This window comes from Neoarius graeffei, chromosome 8, assembly GCF_027579695.1.
Source record: "Neoarius graeffei isolate fNeoGra1 chromosome 8, fNeoGra1.pri, whole genome shotgun sequence".
Classification (NCBI taxonomy): domain Eukaryota; kingdom Metazoa; phylum Chordata; class Actinopteri; order Siluriformes; family Ariidae; genus Neoarius; species Neoarius graeffei.
The window spans coordinates 13,314,367-13,338,755 of NC_083576.1; the positions used below are offsets into that span (position 1 = coordinate 13,314,367).

Sequence of the window (24,389 nt, forward strand, 5' to 3'; positions counted from 1 at the left end):
TGTTTTACATGCAACACATGTTTTCATTGCATGTAAACTGTGTGTGTGTGTGTGTGTGTGTGTGTGTGTGTGTGTGTGTGTGTGTGTGTGTGTTAGATGTAGGTCAGTTATTGGGGGGAAGGATACATGAAGAGCTGGGAAAAGTGGTGCTTCCTGCCCTGGATGAGGCACAGAACATGGCTGGAGGTAGAACATTCCCCAGTTTCTTTCTCTCTCTGTCTGTCTGTCTGTCTGTCTGTCTGTAGTTCAACCATGCCTCACACTTGTCTTTTGTCTTTGGAAAGACCCACTAAAGGGGGGTAACCATGACAAATACATCCTTTGAGACATGGGTGTGTGTGTGGTAGTGATGCAGGACACGAAGGAGGCTCTGGAGAACGTCACTGTGACATTGGGGGTTCTGCAAGAGGGCACAGCACAGCTACAGTCTAACCTGAGCAGGGTGCGAATGGACATCTCAAACACCCTCGATGACCCGGCATGCGCTAGCTCGTTTTCACGCACAGTTCACGTCTGCGTCAAAATCCTCAGCTCTCTCAGCCAACTGGAGATCAGCGCTAACTACACAGCGGTGGGGTTTAACTTCAGTTTAACGATGTAATCTATGAAATCTTACCCAAATTATTAATATACCAAACAATAATTATGGAAACTAATAATATTAATAGACATTACAAAAAAGAAAGAAAAGGAAATTAGGAACAAAGTGAAGCATGTAAAGGTTCACACTAGAAAATGGTTTTGAGGATTGATTATCTTGAGCAGAATACAAACAAAAGCGCTAATTTGTTTATAAAGTGCTGAATTTGAGCTTGTGTGTTTCAGCTGCCTGGTGTGAGTGAGCAGTTCGCCAAAGTGGACGATGTTTTGAAGACCAATCTCGGCCAAATAGTTCACAAGGTACTTCTGCGTGGGGTTGTATAATGATAGCATCGGATTTTTGATGTTATGCATTTTGTTAAAAAGAAAGCCAAGAACGCTATATTGGAATTGCAGTAATTACAAGCTTCTGAATTGTTAAAAGCACTCTTCTGTATGATTTTTCTCTCTTGGGGTTACGTGATGAGGGTATTCACCCCTTTTCTGCATTCTGGGGGACAGATCTGTCATGCTATTGTGTCTGTACAGTGATACCAATTCACCTGGATTTGGCAGGTCATATATATGATATTACATGGTGGCGTGAAGATAGGAAGTTTAACGTATATATTCACGAGTGAGTGAAGCAAATGAATGAAAATATTTTCAACACAAAATAAACTTCATATCTTCACGCCACTGTGTAGTGTTCTTTATATTATATGGACACATCCCCAAAAAATACGCAAATTAATCAAAAGAATTTTAATTTTGAACCAGTTCGCCATTTTGATAACGCGCGACTAGTCAGCAGGAAAACACTGGGAGTGGCGTCATCGGAGTGAAATATCAGGAATTATTCTGTCCACATTCACTGGATATGATCAATCGTGCACTCTGATTGGCTACTACTAAGATATCAGCTCATATACCCTGAGTAGAGAAAAACAAAATGGCGGCGCGTGTTGCTGAACCAACCGAGGATGAAATAAAAACTCGACTCAAAAACAACCCCCCCCCCCCCCCCCCCCCCCAAAAAAAACAGCAAAATATGGAATAAAAGCATTTGATGGTAAGAATTTTTATTTTTTCAAGAATTATTATTAAAGCATTTTTCACAAATTGCTCCTGTCATTTTGCCGGTTTGTTTACATTCTAAGCGGAAATGATTTTTGTCAGACGTTTTGTATAAAGTTTTTATTGATTGAATTTGCAAAAAATAAGAATAAAAATGCTGTGTTTCTCAAAATCCAGTGAATGTGGATAGAATAAGACAGTTATTCCACTCAATTTCATCATACACGGCTTATAGCTCTATCAGCTCATGTACGACTCGATTTCGTGGAATAACTGTTATTATCCGTACAGGACACTTTTTCAATGGAATAAAAACGTGTTCTATTCCCTTCTAGCGAGCTTCATTTATTTGGTTTGATAGCATGCAATATTGTTCACATATCACTTATCCTACGTGTATTACGTCACTCTACCCAATGCTGAATGAACGTTGAATACGGTTTACGATATTGCATGGTTGTCAAGACAACATGACGTCATACGTCGGAGGCATAAAACTTCCGCGCTAGCAAATTTGTAAACAAACATGGCCGCCAGGTTTGCTTCATTAAATACGGAAGATTTTAAGAGAATTTTGAAAGACAAAGACGCGCCAAACACCCGAAAGGAATGTGTATGTGTAGTAATAATAATAATAATAATATTGGCTGGCTTTTTTTTCGTAGTACAGTATATCAGATATATTCCATTCATTCTGAATGAGATACATCTGCTATGTCACTCAGATCTGCAATGTATTTCATATGAAAAATGCAAGTTTTTCAACACGAGAAGAATAATTGAACCCTTGTACTCTTGTACAATAATGTTCCTTGAGAAATAAAGTGATGGAAAAAAAAAGTTTATTATAAAACATGTTGTATGGTTATCATACTGATTTTTTTTCCATACCATTTTTACAGTCTTTATGTTTAACCATCTAAACTTTCATTTTAGGTTTATAATTATACAGTTTTCCTATTAGTCTTATTAGCTGTAGTCAATCTATAACATGAAATGTATTAAGCCTAGTTTAATATATATGTTATTTACCAGCTGGGAGGTCCGTATCGTGAAATACCGTGACCGAGGTCTTGAAAGTACTGAGCGAGGCCCTCTGGGCCGAGGTCACGGTATTTCACCATACGGACCGACCTTAAGGTGGTAAATAATATATTTATTTTTTTCTTTACCAAATTCTAACAGAAAACGAGAGCGCCCGAAAGGGAAAACCGAGCCGAGCCGCCATTTTGAATCCTCATTCACGGCTGTAATGCAAATGGCTTCCTCCTCGGTATACAAGTGCACTTCCATGGCAGGAAAAAAACTACATTTTGCCGCCTATGTAGTCCCCTATTTATACAAAATTGAGTCATTCAGGATTCAGCCATGTTTTTGCTCGGCGTTAGCAAGTTACAGGTTTTTAGCTTTCTCCTGAAATGTTTTATTTTATTTTGTCTTCCTCAGGGTAGTAAAACTCGCGTTCGCTGTGAACACTGTCGTTATCGCTATCCATGCTGTAAAATTAATATTTTCCTGAGAAATGCTGGCAAAAATGTGTACGATTTTTGATAATCTTATAAATAAATCTTATAAAAAAAGATAAATGTTGACAAAAAATGCTCCTATGTTTGTTGTTGTTGTGAACGAGCGAGTCGCCAGAGGTCCGTAACCGGGGTCCGTACCATAGGATATGGACCTGCTCACCAGCCAATCAGAGCGCAGGAGTTGGACCGCGAAAAAAATAGAGATTATTATTCAGGGTTCTGGCGCAAGGTCGAGGTTTGACTCTTTCCCTGAAGCATGTTCTTCTCATCCTCCAGGGGTTTTTAGCCTTCAACGACACCCCAACCATAGTAAAAAACCAGACCAGAAATGTAGCTGAAGGTAAGGTTTATAAGTAAACACCCTCATGACACTATAAATAATCTGTGCGGCACTTCTATCGTAAAATGTTGGAGAATTTCCCTTCTTTTCCGTCCTCTTTTATTTCTGAATGATTTTAGGAGTCCGTGGTTTGTTGAATGGCATCGGCAACAACATCACCAGATTCTCCAAGCTGTTTCCGGTGCAGACTGTCGTCAACAACGTTACCATTTTCATCAGTCACACACACTCCCAAATTGAGGATCTGTACCCAGAGATCGACAAAATGGACTTCTATAGGTACGACAGACATGACGGATACACAGGTCTCGGTCACAGCGATGTCTCCGGGCATGCTGTATATGTGTTAAATGTTTTTCATAAAATCACGCAAAAATGAACAAACTGTTCAGTTTCAGTAGCCGATTGCAGCTCATTAGCAACTCATTGAAAGTCTGATCGATCTTGAAGCATATAGTGGTTTTTTTTGTTTGTTTTTGTTTTTTGGGATAATGCTTTGTATAGCTACAGTTTTTCAACATTTCTGTAGATATAAATTAAAGTTTTTTAAGGTTTTCTTTTAGTACTATTATTATTATTATCAGTGTTAGAATTATCGATTAATTAAATCACTCGGTCACTGCTATGAAGCTGGCACTGATTAAACATCAATCAGGGACAAAGTAGGTGTGTACTGTATAAGCAAAAAAAAAATAGATGTGAGCAATTCCAGCGTTATGGACGTGACACTTGAACTCAAAATGGCAACAAATGACCCAGTGCATGTTTTATTGTCTCCCAGTATTTAAACAGGTGTTGCATATTTCAAGGCTGTACCATACTGGAGAAGTGATAGAACAAGAACAATTCCCATAGTACATCTAGGGCATGCCAGAAAATGCCAATAAAAGATGCGTTATGGATGTGACAGAAAAAGTATCACTTTTCTTGGGTGACTGTACATTTTTATCAAACTCTGTGAAATTGTAAACCTAATGTCGAAATGGAGATATCCATTTGATAGAGGGGTCCAAGGTGAATATTAAAAAAATCTTTGTTTAAAATATTTTGTATTTCATGCAGAGTTTCGGAAGGAAAAGCCAGCGTTATGGATGTGACGAAATTCCGTTATGGATGTGACGCGTCTGAAATAGACATGGCATATGTTTAGAAAATCAGCAATTTAACCACCATAACCCTTTGAAAAACTCTCTAAATATCAGCTAAAACTATCAAAGTTCTTAAATAATATTTAGGATGGCTATTGTTTTGCTGTTTTGTGGATTTTAGCATACATTTCTGTGGCTTGTGGCAATAATATAGAATTGTACATGATCAAGGTTGATTTTAGCTTGGGTTTTACATTATAAGAAAGAAAGACTGACAGTGACATATTAGGTTGGTTACAAATTGGTTCAACTTATTCACATCTGTAAAATACAGGCCTAGGTGATATCTCTGGGAGTGGTTTTGATGTATTACATGTTGCTTTATTTTTGCATGGTGAGGTTGACATTTACATGGAATTGCCCATGTGTTGGATTTTTTTCTGTGTCACAGCTGCTTCAGAGTGCAAAAGAACTTTAAAAGAAGGTGTTTTTTTTTTGTTGTATATTTTACTTAAACGAGTTTTCTTAAAGGTTCCGAGTGCAATGTTGAATTCTGGGCAAAATGTTTCATTTCTATTGCTGTTGGAGTTTCGCTGCTGCACACACAGACGCTGTGTGTAAATGTTTTCCCGAGATAAAAAGCGTCCCGCATTTTACGATTCCGGAGATTGCCGAAACAAGCGAGCAACAATATCACGTGACCACTGTGGAGCTTTTGAGCTACTTTTAACCCAAACAAGTCAGCGTGGGCAAACATAGTGGACTCGGCTCTCCCTCCAGCTAAAAGTTAGCGGAAAAGAAAAGGAAAGCCTGCCTAGTGAGTGCAACTACAAGATCGAGCAAGGTGACATGACGTATCATTTTTCTGGACAGATAACTAAATCATTCTAGCTAGCGCTGAGCTATCTTCGCTTTAGAGTGCATGGACTCGACTCCGTGGTAGCAAGTATGAAGTTATTATACACCTAATGTTTTGATCTTACAGAGAAAGAAACGAGAACACAAAAGCAGTAACAGAGAAAAGACGTATTCCGTCTTTTGTTTCATGGATCTATTCATGAATGTCGATCACAAATTACGGTACATCCCTGCGACTCAAAACTCTCCGACATCGATGCAGAGTCACGATGTTTTCTTGGTGGCGTCGCCATCTTGGTGTGACGCAGTTCCATAGTTATGCTCATTAGTTAAAGCCCATTGTGTTCGGCTGTTTACCTCAAGACCCTTCTCAAAAACTTCAAGTTCATTTTATTAAGTATACTTAAGTAAAGTTAAAGTATATTTCCTTAAGTATACTTTTGTGTGCCATGTATACTGATATCAATGTACTTACAGTATACTTGTAGGTAAACTAATCTAATACTTCTTGGGACTAAATCGGCCCTCTTTTAGTTTATAAAAAGTATACTTAAAGTCTAAGAGAAGTAAACTTTGATCATACAACTAGTATTTTTTTATTTTGTACTGCAAGTATACTACAAGTAAACTTGTATACTAATAGTTTACTAGTTCTATACTTGTCGTCCACTCTTTAGTTTACAAAAGCATACTTCATAGTATACTGGAAATATACTATGCGTTTACTTGTTTTATACGTCTCGTCCACTTTTTAGTTTACTAAAGTATACTTTGTAGTATACTGGAAATATACTATTGGTTTACTCGTTACACACTTCTAGTCCACTTTTTAGTTTATAAAAGTATACTTTATAGCATATTGGAAATATACTATTAGTTACTGGTTATATACTGTACATCTAGTCCACTTTTTAGTTTTGAAGTATACTGCAGTTACCCTTCTAGGTACACTATTAGTTTTCTAGCCCTAACCCTTACCTCATACACACTACCAGTAAGTAAACGTAAGCGTTTTGTACCTTAAGTTACAATGAAGTTATAAAGGTAAGAATTCACAAAATAACAACAGATACTCAGGATTAAGAACATATTCATTTTCTTTAAAAATCAAAATTTAAAGCGACATTGTATTAAGTGCCAAAGTATAAAAACATGACAATGACAACTGAAATTGACATCCAAGCTCGAAAGGAATAAATAAAAAAAATTAATTATCCCACTCAGGAGAAATAAAAAAAACAAAAAACAAACAAAAAAAACCTTATATGGATCCGCAGACATATACCTAAGTGTCAACAATGCTGAAGCACAACTACAGGGCAAGTCCACTTCAACATAAGGCACAACTATTTTAATACGTTATTACACTTTAAGTATATCTTGATCAAAAGTTTAAGTATAAGCTTAACATACTTCGACTTTTCTATATACTTTTCAGTATAAGCCAAGTATACTTATGTATAACTTTATGAAGTATATCTCTGATAAGTAAATAAAAAGTAGACTGAAAGCACACACTCTTATTTTTAGTTTAAAAGAAGTATACTAGAAGCACACTTGAATCAACTTCTTTTCTGTAAGGGGAGGGAGGAAAACGGCCCCAGAACGGAGAAAAGTGACCCTCAGGACATCAAAATGATCACATCTCGTCCGCATGATATTGTTCTTGCAAGACAGGAAAATGCCACGGACTATTAAAAAAAAAAAGAAAGAAAATTTCAGACGACTTTGCAGTCAGCACCTTTACCTAACAGTAATCATCTCATCTCATCCTGTTCTACAGGGTCGCAGGCAAGCTGGAGCCTATCCCAGCTGACTACGGGCGAAAGGCGGGGTACACCCTGGACAAGTCGCCAGGTCATCACAGGGCTGACACATAGACACAGACAACCATTCACACTCACATTCACACCTACGCTCAATTTAGAGTCACCAGTTAACCTAACCTGCATGTCTTTGGACTGTGGGGGAAACCGGAGCACCCGGAGGAAACCCACGCGGACACGGGGAGAACATGCAAACTCCGCACACAAAGGCCCTCGCCGGCCACGGGGCTCGAACCCGGACCTTCTTGCTGTGAGGCGACAGCGCTTTAATTTAAAAGAATGCACGTATAAAAGGTATTCGAGATGCGTCTTAAAGGATATGGGACATGAAACATAAAAGCACGCTATATCAGTTTCTTTCCATTAAAAATATGAATTAATTGCATCAACAAATACAAAATCATCTATTAAATTCAGCAAAATCGTTACATTCGTGATGATTATATGGCATTTCTGCTCGACTTCCGATATGCATTTTTTGCAACCGGAAGAGCCGCTGTCACGTGATCATACGTAACAAAAACTTTCGGGCACAGCACAAGCGGGTAGATGAATGGAGAAGTGGATGACAAGAAAATTGTTTTTATAGTCTTTAAAGTACATTGGACATCATACATTGGACATCATGGTGTATTGTGCTGCTTATGGTTGCAATAATTCCAATGGGAAATGCCCTGGAGTAAGTTTTTTTGCATTCCCCAAGGACCCGAAGCTGAGGAAAGTGTGGGCTCACCTGCGCATGCGCAGTAGGCTTCGCGCATGCGCAGTAGGCTTGGTAGGACAAATCCAAGAGGTAGGATAACTTTACAGAACACCTGTTGAAAAAACTTTGCACCTACTGTTTCCCACAAACTGTGTTCGGACCATTTCACTGAGGATTCTTTCAACATTAATACTCAGGTACTGAGCGATATTAATTCATGAAACATGAAGTATAAGGATGAGAAAAAAAAACAGTTTAAATCGGGAAGCTGCGCACATTTGTGCCAGGCTGCACAAATGTGCGCAGCTTCCCGATTTAAACTGTTTTTTTCTCATCCTTATACTTCATGTTTCATGAATTAATATCACTATTTTTTTTTAAAAATCGGATCTGCGCGATTCAGCCGTGAAAAAGGCGGCATCCGCCGAAAGGCGCGCTGTTTGCATCCCTGCACGGAGGCCAGGGGACAGGGCAGGAATATTTTTGTTGATATAAGTGATCCGGTGCGATTTCGCGACCCCCCTGTTGAAGACCTCTGCGCTAAGCGACTGAAAGCCGAGGTAAGGATTAGTATTATAATTTTGGGTGTATCAATTATTGATTATCATAATTCTGACTCGTTTCGCCATTTTGAATGTTTCCATCTCGGACTCTGGAAGCATTGTATCTCAATCAATCTCGAAAAATATCAGCAAAAAAAAAACTAGCTTGCAACGGACTTTAGCTAGATCTATGATGAACTTTCAACGTATGATACAAAAATAATACTTCTTTCAGCAGATCATTAGCCTTTGAGCAGAATTGTTTTCAACTTACCAGGAAGTGTTATCCAGCCGACTGCTTTCAGTTTCATGAGGGCTGAATGAACTCTCACTCTCAGAATCATCTGACCCTTCAGAGTAAAGACAAGATCCATGTTCATGTGAATTTCCAGCTATCGGTTCGAATTGATAGGGTCTAACTTCACATCTCTGTGAAACATCGGGAATGTCACTGTCGATGGTGTCCATTTCGGTAACCTGTTTACATTAGATTCCCAAGCGCTGGCTCCTTGGAAAGTTTTTGTTGCGTCACGGGTCACTTGACCACCTAGCTCATTAACGAATCCTTGTTTTACGCTGATGTATAAAAAAACTTGAATAATGTGATGATTTTCACATTTTTGACGCCCTGCAGTGATTTAGATGGCATTTCTTATGTCCTTTATACATAATGGTAAAAATCCATGTCCCATATCCTTTAAGTTAAGAAAAAGGCTTCCAGTCTGTAATTATTTTTACAAGATGTAATAAAAAGATATCATGAGTGCATTATGACATGACATCATTTATCACAGTATTATCACCCTACTTCTTTCTCCATTTAACCCCAAACTCAGATCCATGGAGTTCCAGATCAAATCTAATTCTACAGTCGTTTTCCCAGTAAGGCTTGTGTATTTGACGAGTCTATAAACTACTGTGTAATCCGCTGTCTCCAGGTGGATCGGCTGTATCACACTGTGCTGCATGGTGGCGCTTATCGTCGCCTTCAACTTCCTGGGTCTTCTGTGTGGAATCCTGGGATTTGACCGACACGCCTCTCCTACGACCCGCGGCTGTGTATCCAACACTGGAGGGAACCTGCTGATGGCGTAAGTGACCTGGTTTAGTTTCTCAGCTACTCACTGGATGTACGATTGTGGAATTTCGCCCTCTGTGGTGGGAACATGTTATTGCAGGTTACAGTACTTGTGAGAGAACGTTATGGGTAACGGGTGGGTTGTATTCGACGTCACATCCACCTCATTAGATATGCAAGACATGAAGTGGTGGTCAGCTGAGTTCACTGTTCACAAAGCGTTATTATTGCTGGCACTCCTTGCTAGTTGTTAAAATGCCCAGCGCTTGTGTTTTGGGCTGCTTGAATCGAACAAACCATGAAACTGATACGTTTCTTCCGGGTTCCCCGTGAAGTGAAAAAGGGTGAAAGAGCAAAGGATTTTACCAAAAGACTACAAGAAAGCTGGCTCTTGAACCTTTCACCGCGCTGGAAAGGAGCCGAGTCGAAAAACGCTCGAGTTTGCACTGATCACTTCGGGAAAGGTTTGTAAATTCTTCTGATTTATTTCGTTTGGATTCACAAATCACTTTTCTCACCATTTTTCGTTATTTCGTGATGTTTCGAAGTTCAGGAGATGCTTCAGTCCTCAGACGTGGTTTTGTTTACTGTTTGATCACGGTCGCCATTTTGTAAACTAACACGTATGTTTTCTTTTCACTTCATTTATCCGGATGTCCGAGCAATCTTTACAAGGGCGATGATGTAGATTGGGCTCCTACACTGAACTAGAGAGATAAGATCGTCGAGACGATCCACGTAAACACAAAAGCAGAGCTCACGAGTTAACAGCACGAAACTGCTTCCCCGGCCGTGCAGTTACAGTGAGCCGTGATAACTTCTCCGTCCTGTTTCACCAATCCCCAGATCTTTAAAGGGCTTTCTGTGGATCTTTGTGTAGCGTCCTAGCAAACATCGCAAAGGCGTGGACAAAAAGCCCAGAAATTTCTCCTTACCCGGGTGGGAACAATACAGGGATTTATCTTATAGTGTCCTGATTTCCAGATCTTTAACCCAGCCACATATAAAAAGTTGTTTTCTTCTATACCGTTCCGTTTTTTCATCTGTGTGTCCGTGTAGAACGATGTCTGCAGCACCAGGTAGTTTGAGGCCAAGTTTACATTAGACCGTATCTGTCTCGTTTTCTTCGCGGATGCACTGTCCGTTTACATTAAAACGCCTGGAAACGCCGGGAAACGGGAATCCGCCAGCGTCCACGTATTCAGTCCAGATCGTGTCTGATCTGGTGCTGTGTAAACATTGAGGATACGCTGTGCTGAGCTCTAGCTGGCGTCGTCATTGGACAACGTCACTGTGACATCCACCTTCCTGATTCGCTGGCGTTGGTCATGTGACGCGACTGGTGAAAAACGGCGCGGACTTCCGCCTTGTATCACCTTTCATTAAAGAGTATAAAAGTATGAAAATACTGCAAATACTGATGCAAATACTGCCCATTGTGTAGTTATGATGGTCTTTAGGCTTGCCATCCTTCCACTTGCAAGTGGTAAGTGACTTGCGCACAGCGGCTCAGTCCCGAATCACTGCTCGTGCACTACACTCGCGCGCTCTGAGAGCTGCGCAGGGCCGGAGTGCGCACCCTCCAGAGGGCACTCGCTGTTCAGGGCGGAGTGATTTGGAGCGCAGCCGCTGAGGAGGAAGCGATGAGCCGCACTGACACATTTCAACTTGCGTGCCGAATTAGTCATGTGATTAGCGTATCCGTGTATTGGCGTTGCTGTGTGCACGCTAATCGTTTTTAAAAACGTTAATCTGATGATCCGCTGATACGGTCTAATGTAAACCCCACCTGAGATGCCGGGGAACTTAACGGATGGATAATTTTCCAACTCATAGGAAAAATCCTTCTTTACTAGTGTGTAAGGATCTATCCCATCACAAAGAGCAACTTTCTGAAGGTATCTTGAGCGTGCATTGGCCTCTAAACTGCGAAAATAGTCGGAGACGGTTTCACTAGCTCTTTGCACAACGGCGGCTCAATCGGTTTGCCTGACCACCACTTCATTCACCGGAGGTAAACTCGCAAGCAAAAGTCACGTGACTGAATCCAACCTGTTTGGGTTGTTCTACCGTAGGTTTCATGCTTCAAACTCCATACTAAAAATAAACTCGCTGAATTTTAAGATATAACTGAAAACACTATCTGTTTAATTATAGTGTCGTATCAGATACTCCTTGCTCACTGATCTCTGTCCTGATTGGCTGTGAATCCCGCCTGTCACCGTGTACTTCGTCTTCTTTTGTGCCTGAAGTTGGGGAGCGATGATGTTTGATGTATCTGAGCTGACATATCGCGTACGCAAACAAATTTCCTGTCAGTTCAGACCCAAATCTCTGTCATTGATGGTCAGTTCAGTAGGAGTTCTGTTATTATGATGTCATGTTATTAAAAAGCGTTCTATCCGTTTTGAAGAAATACAAATAAAAATCTTACATGGTGTGTTTTTAGTACTCGGAGCATATTTCCGTCTGCACTGTGTTTCTTTCAGTGGTGTGGGCTTCAGCTTCATGTTCTCCTGGGTGCTCATGGGAGTGGTGACGGTGACGTTCGTGGTGGGGGGGAATGTTGAGAAGCTGGTGTGTGAACCTTTCCACTCCAGAGAGCTGTTCAAGGCAAGAACACACACACACACACACACACACACACACACACACACACACACACACACACACACACACACAGAGAGAGAGAGACAGCCTTCCTCTTTGAACTTTTTGTGCCATGTCCAAATCTGCATTGCAGTTGGTGCATTTTTAGAGAATTCTCTCATAAATGCACGCTGCACAGTCTTGTTCAACTTAGCCTTGTAGGCTCAGGCCTACAGGGCTAAGAGAAAGTATGTGCGCTTAGTACAAGATATGTACTTGGGCGCTAGAACTCAGGTAAAGAGCAGCGTGGGCCTGACTGGATGGACTACTGTTCGAGTGGGCCTGCATCAGGGGTCTTCTCTAAGCCCCTATCTTTTCGACTTAATAATGGATGTCATCTCTGAGGGAATAAGGCCATTATTAAAAAATGTTCTGTTTCCGGTCCACCGGCCGGATGAGTGCCGTTTGTGCGGTTGAAATTTTTTTTTTTAACGCCGGTTTTTCGACATTTTTTTTCGGGTTCGTAAATCTAAAATCGAACTTGACAGTTACGCATTCCCAGGGCTTTCCACTAAGGCTCATACTAGCCAGCCATGACAAATAAGTAGCCAGCCGGGGGGGAGTAAACACAAAATAAACTCCTGTGCACGCAGTTCCCAGGATTAAATGTATTTTCCACAGACCATTTATTTATTCACTTTACTCAAATACAAAGTAAAATGGCAGTAAATCTTCTTTCTGTTCTTGCGTATTGCATCATGAGGCGTTCCTGGCTTGTAAATCTCTTATTTTCGGTGCATGACACATTCACGCAGCTGAGCATGCTATGAATTAACAACGATAACGGTCTGCAGTGGGGCTACACAAACACTCAGCGAACATTTCTCCATTTGTGTATGAAAATACACTCCAACCACTCAGTTTGGTTTCATTTACAACCAACGGTGTCTTTTGATCCCAGCACGTAATTGAACGAGAGAAGACTGGTTTACCGGAGACAAAATAAGCGTTATCTTTGCTTCTGTTCCCTCCAACACACTACTGCCTCCGCCGAGTGCGCGCGCACTCTGAACTGAATCAGCTCTGCGCATGCGCCGTGCGGCACAAAAAATGTCAGCCACCATGAAGGAAGCGGATCCGGAGTTTTAAATTTTGCTTAAGTGTGAAATTGCAAAATGGTATTCTAGCGAACAACAAAATAGTAAAGATTCAGAAAAACAAACCATTCAGTGATCATTTTAATAGTGTAATTTCATCCGAACTAGGCCTAACGGTAGCCTAGTAAACTAGACCCACCCGCCTAGAGGCCAAAAATATTTTTGCCTAGCGAGTGGGTCTAGCCTCGCACCATATAAACAAAAACACCCCGGGCATCAAATCGTGCCTGCCAATCACAACGCAAGGTTTTTGTTTGGATTCTTTGGGCGGGCTTTTGTAGGAGTGACGACAAAGCTGCACGACGCTGGAGAAAGCACAGCAGGAAAGATGGCTACGGCTAGTGAACAGCGCGCGTTTGACTCCGCTTTGGAATCAGTTTTAGAAGAATTAGACTTGGAGTTTTCGTTGAAACATGAGCAGGAAGAGGCTCTCCGCTCATTCCTTTTCAAGAAGGACGTTTTCGCTGTTTTGCCGACCGGCTATGGCAAAAGTCTGATCTACCAGCTGGCTCCGCTCGTAGCCAAAAGGATGGGGCTAGTTTGTGCAGTACGAAGAATTAATAAACAGCCTTGAAACATTACTTTTTGATTGTTTCTTATTTTCCCGTTATTTTAAATTTAAGGGAAATCATTTCACCAAACACCACTAAATAAAAACTCTCAAAAACAGTTTAAGCAAACCCTTGAAAAACACTTGAAAAAAATAAGTGTGTATGTTAAGTATGTGGTACAGACTCCAAACTTGTGGTCATTATCTCCAAACTTCTTAATATCTAGAACCTGTTTATTAATTAATACGCATTTTGAAAAATTATTTATTTCAAGGCCTCTCCCACTGCTTTCTGTCGCTCTGACTACGTCACAGTCACTGTTGCGCTGATTGGTCAGAGCGTTGGCCTATACGCACAGAGACAGTTTGAAAGACAGCGGTTTGTTCCTCCCACACCCGTCGGAAATGTCTACGGATCGAGGCCAGACTAAATATTCACATTTAGTCTGGCTTGCCAGGCTAGCCTAACGGTCAATTTAGAACTACAAAAAGTCCATGTGTCGGACATTTTAAGTACCTTTGTAAAAGTTTTGCAAATGTTGCAGTCAGCATTTAAAATGCTAACTTAAAGTGCTGATGACACGAACATGACTCTATGCAATTTCTTAAATAAACTATACAACATGGCAAACATGTTAGATTTCTGTTATAATTATGTGAAAAGAAGCTGTTGTTACGCGAATATCCAACTTTTAATTGCACAGCGCAAGAAAACTGGGTCCGTGGCTCGCGGCCATGTTGTGACGTCAGCGGAAGAACACGCTGCGGTTCACTGGCTGTTCTACTCTGGTTCTACTCAATGGAAATGGCGCATGAAAACGCCGGTGAACTCTCTAGTGCTAGCTCTTCCTCTTCTGGGAGTCTAGAATTGCTCTTCCGAATAGAATCTATGATAGCCTACCCTCTTTACCCTTTGCCTCTCGTTGCTAGGCGGCAGTTACATGAAAGCCTCAAGCTTTCACAAACAAATACATGACTGATATCACGCCGACTTTAATTTTACATTTATGATTATCATGTAGAATCTATAGCTCTACGTACCTTTATCTTATGTCGTTTCACAACACATGTTCTGACAGGAGGACTGTCTTTGGATCCGGCATAGCTACTAGTAGACCCCCTCCGGAATACTGGCAGTGTTGCCAGATTGGGAGGTTTCCCGCCCAGTTGGGCGGTTTCAAGTGCATTTTGGTGGGTTTTGAACATATTTTGGGCTGGAAAACTTCAGCAGTATCTGGCAACAGATACTGCTGACGTTTTCCAGCCCAAAATATGTTCAAAACCCACCAAAATGCACTTGAAACCGCCCAACTGGGCGGGAAACCTCCCAATCTGGCAACACTGTGCAGGCACTGCTGATGGTAGTAACACACATTTGTGCTGAACTGAACACCCAAGAGATTCTTTTAAGCTGGGAAGGGTGTCAAAACAATCCAAATCGAAGTGTTCAGAGCACAGGACGGATGTTGGTGAGGGCTCCCACTTGTCACGAGTGCTCCTGACTTGCTTCACCCACTTCGCATGCAGCTCGGGATCTCTGGGAAACTTGAATAAACTTACCCCATCCTTGTGGGTTTTGGAGCAAAAGCCGGCAACACAACGCGAAGGCATAATAACTATATATATATATAATGTATAATAATGTATAATAAAAATACTAATAATGATAAACTGAACACCTGCTGCATCAACAACAAACTGGTAAGTTAGGAGGAAGGTTCTTTCGCTGACGTCATATAGCTCCTCCTCCTCTTTCGTCTCCTGGGTGCTGCAGCCCCGTCAAATTTGCCCAAATAGCCGCGTTTTTTATCATGACTTGTAAAATAGGCGCCTTCGTGAATTAATATATGGATCATCAGGAATTACTTTTTATGTTATAAAACATCGCCCAAGATGTCAAAAATGTGTCATCAGCACTTTAAAGTTTTTGTACAAGTTTCAGTTGATTAAACTGTCATTTTATTAAATGTGCCTGCTTTTGTAATAAAAAAGTACTGAAAGAAAAAGCGATTTCTTATCCATCCATATATATATATATATATATATATATATATATATATATATATACCAAAAAATGGGAAAGTCCAAGGAGCTCAGTGCAGATCTGAGAAAGAGGATCGCAGATATACACAACTCCGGAATGTCTCTTGGAGCCATTTCTAAACAACTGCAAATTCCAAGATTCATATCCAAGATGACATTTATGTCACTGTTTGTGAACTTTTGACCACAACTGTACATAGCTAGAGTTACAGCGGGGGACTAGTCCTCTGATAACCGTGAGAGTTTGACTCCTTACTCGCATCTGTATTGCGGTGCCTCACCAGGTAGCGGTAGGTACTATTTTTATGACGACCTTTGGTATGATCCAACTCATGATCTCCCGATCAAGAGGCGGACACGCTAACCACTAGGCCAACTCGCGGTGAAATCTGAGTTAATCTGAGAAATCGTGGTTAATCTGAGTTACACTGGAAAGAGTCTGATAATCAGCCAAGGAGATGCCTTAAAAAGCTGCACGAACCCTGAAAACAGATATTCAGAGGTTTTCAGTGACGACAGGATGATCGGAGAAATCGTATTTTTTAGAGATAAATTGTGCTGATGTTTGCTGTTTAGGTGTTGGACACTCCAAACCTGGTGAACCCTTCATGGAAGCACTTCATCCCTGGATACCTGTATAACGATCCGGAAATGGATCTCACCGTGGAAAACATTTACAGGTGAATATCAGCCTGAACACACGCTTATCAACATGAGCATTCAGGTCAAGAAGGTACAGCATGATGGGCATTTTTTTTTAATTAAAACGCTTTCCTGTTACAAAAAAACTCTATCATATGAGAGCCTGAGCGAATTTATGTATAAGGAGAGTCGCTAATGGAAACTTCTAATCATATTGAATTGATTCATATTGACTTGAGTCAGTTCAGTGAATCGAATTGGTAATGAGTCATTTTTAGTACTTTTTTACCGGCAAATAAAAAATACAAGCAGAGAACGCTTCCTGTTGTCAAAAAAAACCCTATCAGTTTACTTTCACTAAATTTGAAATTAAACTTTCCTGCTCTTGTTAGAATTCTGACTTTAAAGGGGAACTGAAGGCAATTTTTTTTATTATTAAAATTCTATTTATCTCATTTTATTAAATATCGGAATGCATTTTTGATCGCTATTTTGTCGCTGCTATGGCAAGTTATGAGTGTTTGAAATATGCTCTGTAATGTATCAGTCCATATGTCAAAGCGACGGCCGTAAACGAGATTCGCTGAGACCTGTGCGAGACATCGTAGGACGGAAGTAAAACGTACAGCGGAAATCAAAGTGACCAACATCTGCCAATGTTGTCAAAAGACCTGCGCGCCCTCCTTCGAATGCTGACGTAATCAAGCCGGAAGTTTTCCCTGTGTCCGAAATCGCTCCCTACTCACTATACAGGTCCTTCTCAAAAAATTAGCATATTGTGATAAAGTTCATTATTTTCTGTAATGTACTCATAAACATTAGACTTTAATATATTTTAGATTCATTACACACAACTGAAGTAGTTCAAGCCTTTTATTGTTTTAATATTGATGATTTTGGCAAAAAAGTAAAGGAAAACCAAAAATCCCTATCTCAAAAAATTAGCATATTTCATCTGACCAATAAAAAAATTGTTTTTAATACAAAAAAAGTCAACCTTCAAATAATTATGTTCAGTTATGCACTCAATACTTGGTCGGGAATCCTTTGGCAGAAATGACTGCTTCAATGCGACGTGGCATGGAGGCGATCAGCCTGTGGCACTGCTGAGGTGTTATGGAGGCCCAGGATGCTTCGATAGCGGCCTTAAGCTCATCCACAGTGTTGGGTCTGGTGTCTCTCAACTTCCTCTTCACAATACCCCACAGATTCTCTATGGGGTTGAGGTCAGGAGAGTTGGCAGGCCAATTGAGCACAGTAATACCATGGTCAGTAAACCATTTACCAGTGGTTTTGGCACTGTGAGCAGGTGCCAGGTCGTGCTGAAAAATGAAATCTTCATCTCCATAAAGCTTTTCAGCAGATGGAAGCATGAAGTGCTCCAAAATCTCCTGATAGCTAGCTGCATTGACCCTGCCTTTGATAAAACACAGTGGACCAACACCAGCAGCTGACATGGCACCCCAGACCATCACTGACTGTGGGTACTTGACATTGGACTTCAGGCATTTTGGCATTTCCTTCTCCCCAGTCTTCCTCCAGACTCTGGCACCTTGATTTCCGAATGACATGCAAAATTTGCTTTCATCCGAAAAAAGTACTTTGGACCACTGAGCAACAGTCCAGTGCTGCTTCTCTGTAGCCCATTTCCTGCACACGCCTGTGCATGGTGGCTCTGGATGTTTCTACTCCAGACTCAGTCCACTGCTTCCACAGGTCCCCCAAGGTCTGGAATCGGCCATTCTCCACAATATTCCTCAGGGTCCGGTCACCTCTTCTGGTTGTGCAGCGTTTTCTGCCACACTTTTTCCTTCCCACAGACGTCCCACTGAGGTGCCTTGATACAGCACTCTGGGAACAGCCTATTCGCTCAGAGATTTCTTTCTGTGTCTTACCCTCTTGCTTGAGGGTGTCAATGATGACCTTCTGGACAGCAGTCAGGTCAGCAGTCTTACCCATGATTGCGGTTTTGAGTAATGAACCAGACTGGGAGTTTTTAAAAGCCTCAGGAATCTTTTGCAGGTGTTTAGAGTTAAGTCGTTGATTCAGATGATTAGGTTAATAGCTCGTTTAGAGTACCTTTTCATGATATGCTAATTTTTTGAGATAGGAATTTTGGGTTTTCATGAGCTGTATGCCAAAATAATCAGTATTAAAACAATAAAAGACCTGAAATATTTCAGTTGGTGTGCAATGAATCTAAAATATATGAAAGTTTAATTTTTATCATTACATTATTGAAAATAATGAACTTTAATCACAATATGCTAATTTTTTGAGAAGGACCTGTATAGTGTGGACGCCATTTTGTAGTGCTGTCCGAAACCTTAGTGAGGATTATGTGGGAAATGCGCTCAGTATAATATGTATTAATCACAAAAACACATGCATGTATTTATTATTTTGAAAACCCACCAGCCGCCTGATCTGGCGCGTTTTAATTGTGCGACAGTAATGACGTAAATACCAGCGCGACGGACTCGTCCTTATCCTGTCATCTTTCCAACTCTTCTCTACTCCACGTTGGTTCGAAGTCGTATGGAATAATCTCCATGTCACGTACGCAAGGGAGGCGGATGTATGTGCAGAAGTATACAGTTTAATAAAGTACAGAATATATATATACAGTGAGAAGCAATCCAGAACAGCAGGCTAGATCAAAAGCGAGAATACAGGTGAAAGGGTCAGTCGAGGCGCAAATAGTACATCAAACGCTAAGCGAGGACAAGAACGAGAAACAGGCACAAGGATTGTGAAACAAGAAATCAAGACAACGGGTAGAAAGGCTCGGTAATGCGTACATGCGTATCGTAATACTTCGTGATGCAAATGCTTAAATAGGCAAACACACAGTTCCTTAATTAAGATCAGGTGCGCCTTGTTCACGGGGCGTGTGCGCAGCCTGAGGCGCGCCTTCAGGTGCACGCGCCATAGTGCGCAGGACTGACACTCCATCACTGTTGAAGCTGGCAAATCTCAAAATTAATCTAAATTGGAATGATATGGCGATCTGGCCACTGTGTAAACAGTTTTCAAAATGGCGGCGCCGACACTTCACGTTTGAAGTCTCGGACAAGTCTCGTGAAGATCGCGCGGATAAGCCACGCTTGCCATGGACCATACGAACTATATTCAACATGGCTAAAAACCGAAAAGGCTGATAAGTGCAATATTATATGCCAATACGAGTCACGATATGAGGTTAATAAAACCGAAAACGTAATTGAATAATACGTTAATTAAGAAATAAAGCAAGTTTAAAAATGACTTCAGTTCCCCTTTAAAGTGCATATTCTGGACCAATTTTGTGTTTTTTAATATGAAATTTTTAATGTCCCTTTACATACTCATCCAGAAGGGTAATTTTGCACAAGGCCATCTGTCTACAGCAGAAAAAAATAAAATAACAAAACACGTCTGGAAAAATCCCAAGGGAGTCTGGAGCCAGATTCGTGACGTTACCTGCGGAAGCGCCAGCAGGCTGCGCGAGCTTTGCACGGTTTCAGTGCACAGCCTGTGTAGACCAAGCGCTCCCATTTCTCTCTCATTGTCCGGTCTTTTGGGAAACGATGAGTACTAATCCCATCAAGATTGGTGTTGCTACACCCTCCGACGATACATCTGTTAACCATTTTAATAATTACGCGATAACGTTGAAGAAATTTGCAGAAAACCACCAGGTCGTTTTCTCATAAACAAACCAGCGCTGACGTAGGATTCAGAGGGAGGCGTCCCACACGTGACGTCATGAAAATCAATGTTTCCCGGGAAATCCAAATGCCAAGTTTGTTCAGAGGCGGACCAATGGCTTGATTTCAACTGAATTTTTCTGGTATTGCGCAAGGTAAAAAAATTGCGCAAAATGTGACAGATATTTGACCAAAGTTTAATATAAAATGGGAGAATTACACTGATCTTGCTCCTGAATTTACCCGTGATATGCACTTTAACAGGTGGATGTGGAGTGCCATTCATATAAACACTCATATGGTCCAGCAGGGGGCAGCAAAGAGCCAGTTTAACTGTGCTACCATGAAATTTACTTTTTTTTCGTTTATATTTTTTCTTTCTGTTAGTACAAGAATATTAGAAAGAATTACTTATAAAATCGATGCATAAAAATAAAAAATGGGAGGGTCAACGAGTAAAAGTTCATCAATCATGGAAAAACTCAGTGTGTAGCTACATCGTATATCATTAACACCGAGTCATGCCTGTTGTTCTAGAATGGGTTACTTTAAGATCATATACATCAGTTTGAAGAGGTTTTCTTTTTATATACAGTACCGTATAAAGAAAAGCTGTAGACCAAAAATGGCTTAAAAATAATGAAATGAAATTTTAAAAACATACTATAAGCAGTAAGCCATAATAAACGACGCAAAATCAGTATTTGGTGTGAGACGACCCTTTGCTTTAAAAAGAAAAAATAGCAGTCTCAGGTACAGAGAGTGCAGTTTGATAAGGAAATGAGCTGTAGGTTTTACTGAGCATCTTCCAGAACCAGCCGCAGTTCTTCTGAACACTTTGACTGCCACACTCGCGTCTTCATTTTGCTCCAAAACCCAGCAGCCTTCATTATGCTTTCTTTTTTAATCTGAAAAGTGCTCTTTTACGTAATATGCTGCTCAAGTAGAATCTTTTTTTTTTCTGTAACATTTCATTTTGTGCGAAAAAAACAAACTTTTGGAACGCTGAAATGTTTTTGTACTGACTTGAAAATGTAGAAGTCATAAAATAGACATTTACAACAGTTTGTTTGGAAAAAAATAGTGAGATATCGTCTAATCATTTTTGCTTTTCTCTTGCTGTGTGTCTCAGTAACTGTAAGGAGAACCGTGGGGTTTATTTTGCTCTCCAGCTGGATAAAGTGTTCAACATCTCAGCCTTGCTCAACACCAGCTTGGTGAGTTAATTCATTTGCTCTTAGAAGAGCTACTCGGAGTAAGAATTACCTACAGTTTAATATTAAGTCCATCCTGTGCTCCCATGCTCATGTAGTTTCAAAATGGTGCCTTGTAAATGTTATCTACAGTGGTGCTTGAAAGTTTGTGAACCCTTTAGAATTTTCTATATTTCTGCATAAATATGACCTAAAACATCATCAGATTTTCACACAAGTCCTAAAAGTAGATAAAGAGAACCCAGTTAAACAAATGAGACAAAAATATTATACTTGGTCATTTATTTATTGAGGAAAATGATCCAATATTATATATCTGTGAGTGGCAAAAGTATGTGAACCTCTAGGATTAGCAGTTAATTTGAAGGTGAAGTTCGAGTCAGGTGTTTTCAATCAATGGGATGACAATCAGGTGTGAGTGGGCACCCTGTTTTATTTAAAGAACAGGGATCTATCAAAGTCTGATCTTCACAACACGTGTTTGTGGAAGTGTATCATGGCACGAACAAAGGAGATTTCTGAGGACCTCAGAAAAAGCATTGTTGATGCTCATCAGGCTGGAAAAGGTTACAAAACCATCTCTAAAGAGTTTGGACTCCACCAATCCACAGTCAGACAGATTGTGTACAAATGGAGGAAGTTCAAGTCCATTGTTACCCTCCCCAGGAGTGGTCGACCAACAAAGATCACTCCAAGAGCAAGGTGTGTAATAGTCGGCGAGGTCACAAAGGACCCCGGGGTAACTTCTAAGCAACTGAAGGCCTCTCTCACATTGACTAATGTTCATGTTCATGAATCCACCACCAGGAAAACACTGAACAACAATGGTGTACATGACAGAGTTGCAAGGAGAAAGCCACTGCTCTCCAAAAAGAACATTGCTGCTCATCTGCAGTTTGCTAAAGAGCACGTGGACAAGCCAGAAGGCTATTGGAAAAATGTTTTGTGGACGGAGGATACCAAAATAGAACTTTTGGTTTAAATGAGAAGCGTTATGTTTGGAGAAAGGAAAACACTGCATTCCAGCATAAGAACCTTATCCCATCTGTGAAACATGGTGGTGGTAGTATCATGGTTTGGGCCTGTTTTGCTGCATCTGGGCCAGGACGGCTTGCCATCATTGATGGAACAATGAATTCTGAATTATACCAGCGAATTCTAAAGGAAAATGTCAGGACATCTGTCCATGAACTGAATCTCAAGAGAAGGTGGGTCATGCAGCAAGACAACGACCCTAAGCACACAAGTCGTTTTACCAAAGAATGGTTAAAGAAGAATAAAGTTAATGTTTTGGAATGGCCAAGTCAAAGTCCTGACCTTAATCCAATGGAAATGTTGTGGAAGGACCTGAAGCGAGCAGTTCATATGAGGAAACCCACCAACATCCCAGAGTTGAAGCTGTTCTGTATGGAGGAATGGGCTAAAATTCCTCCAAGCCGGTGTGCAGGACTGATCAACAGTTACCGCAAACGTTTAGTTGCAGTTATTGCTGCACAAGGGGGTCACACCAGATACTGAAAGCAAAGGTTCACATACTTTTGCCACTCACAGATATGTAATATCGGATCATTTTCCTCAATAAATAAATGACCAAGTATAATATTTTTGTCTCATTTGTTTAACTGGGTTCTGTTTATCTACTTTTAGGACTTGTGTGAAAATCTGATGATGTTGTAGGTCATATTTATGCAGAAATATAGAAAATTCTAAAGGGTTCACAAACTTTCAAGCACCACTGTAAGCTTGTCAGCTTTGTATTTTATGATGCTTACTTTTATTACGTCTAGAAATGGATCTATACAGATAAATATATAACACACACAGCTGCTATTTAACAGTTATTCCACCAAATCGAGTCGTACATGAGCTGATAGCCGAAGAGGCGCGTAGCAGAGGTCTGCGCGGGACAGAATTTTCAGTCCCGCTCCCGCATTGTGCAGTCCCGCTCCCGCAAAGAATTATGATTTTCAGTCCCGCTCCCGCCCGCGCCTGCCATATTTTGTCCCGCTCCCGCCTGCAAATCCCGCATGATGCAGACGTTCGCGTTATTTCTCACGAAAGTTCTTGTCATTGGCTTGGGGAATTAAACATGCTGAGCTTAGCTGAGCTCTCCACTGACCGATCCTTCACCTAGCGCACGTAGCGAGGGAGCGCGTTGCCAGGCGGCATGCGCAGCTGAGGCTTTACAGAGATACCCAACACACCTACCAAAATCTACAGTGGATATTAAGAATATTGTACATTGCACATAGCTTGTATGTCACTCCTCACGTTTATATTCTAGGAAATACAAGTAGGCCTATAAGAAATTAATATAATTTAAAGACACAGCGTGATGGTGCCCCGCCCCCTACTTTGAGTGAATTTGAGCATAAATATCTACAGCTCACGTTCAGTGCAGTAATTTATAAATTTTATTTTAAACACGTTTTTAGTTAGCGGGACTGCAGCTTATCACCTCTCCCGTCCGTTCCTGCATTGTGCACTCCCCCTCCTGCCCGCGCCCGCAATGAGCTTTCAAAATTTGTCGCGCACCGCACTGCTTTGCATCGGGTCCCACGGGACTCCCGCGGGAGTGCAGGGCTCTAGCGCGTACCACCGAGTCGGCTATAATCCATGTACGACGAGATTGAGTGGAGTAACTGTTTTATTCTCTCCACATTCACTGGATTTTGAGAAACTGAGCATTTTTATTTTCAATAAATTAAAACTTTAAACAAAACGTCCAACAAAATCATTTCCGCTTTGGCGAGCTTCTTAAAAACCTATTGATGGTGGCACGAATTGACTTTAGTGTTGTGTTTTGGTTTTTTTTGTAGAAAGTGCCGTCTTGCTGTCGTGCCGAGGTATAGAATAGCTTTAGACATGTATTTAATTCTTCCTTGGAC

At 40.8% G+C, this 24,389-nt stretch overlaps 1 protein-coding gene across 5 annotated transcripts in view; it reads left to right on the forward strand.

Moving 5' to 3' along the window:
• The window catches only part of prom1a (prominin 1a), a 191,928-nt gene that overhangs the window by 107,242 nt on the left and 60,297 nt on the right, over nucleotides 1-24,389 (forward strand). For all 5 annotated transcript variants that reach the window (XM_060926840.1, XM_060926841.1, XM_060926842.1 and 2 more), the window contains 9 exons: nucleotides 97-186; nucleotides 348-571; nucleotides 826-900; nucleotides 3,459-3,522; nucleotides 3,642-3,801; nucleotides 9,478-9,630; nucleotides 12,107-12,230; nucleotides 16,533-16,636; nucleotides 21,420-21,504. In XM_060926840.1, coding sequence (XP_060782823.1) covers nucleotides 97-186; nucleotides 348-571; nucleotides 826-900; nucleotides 3,459-3,522; nucleotides 3,642-3,801; nucleotides 9,478-9,630; nucleotides 12,107-12,230; nucleotides 16,533-16,636; nucleotides 21,420-21,504 — 1,079 coding nt within the window. The remainder of the gene's footprint in view (nucleotides 1-96; nucleotides 187-347; nucleotides 572-825; nucleotides 901-3,458; nucleotides 3,523-3,641; nucleotides 3,802-9,477; nucleotides 9,631-12,106; nucleotides 12,231-16,532; nucleotides 16,637-21,419; nucleotides 21,505-24,389) is intronic.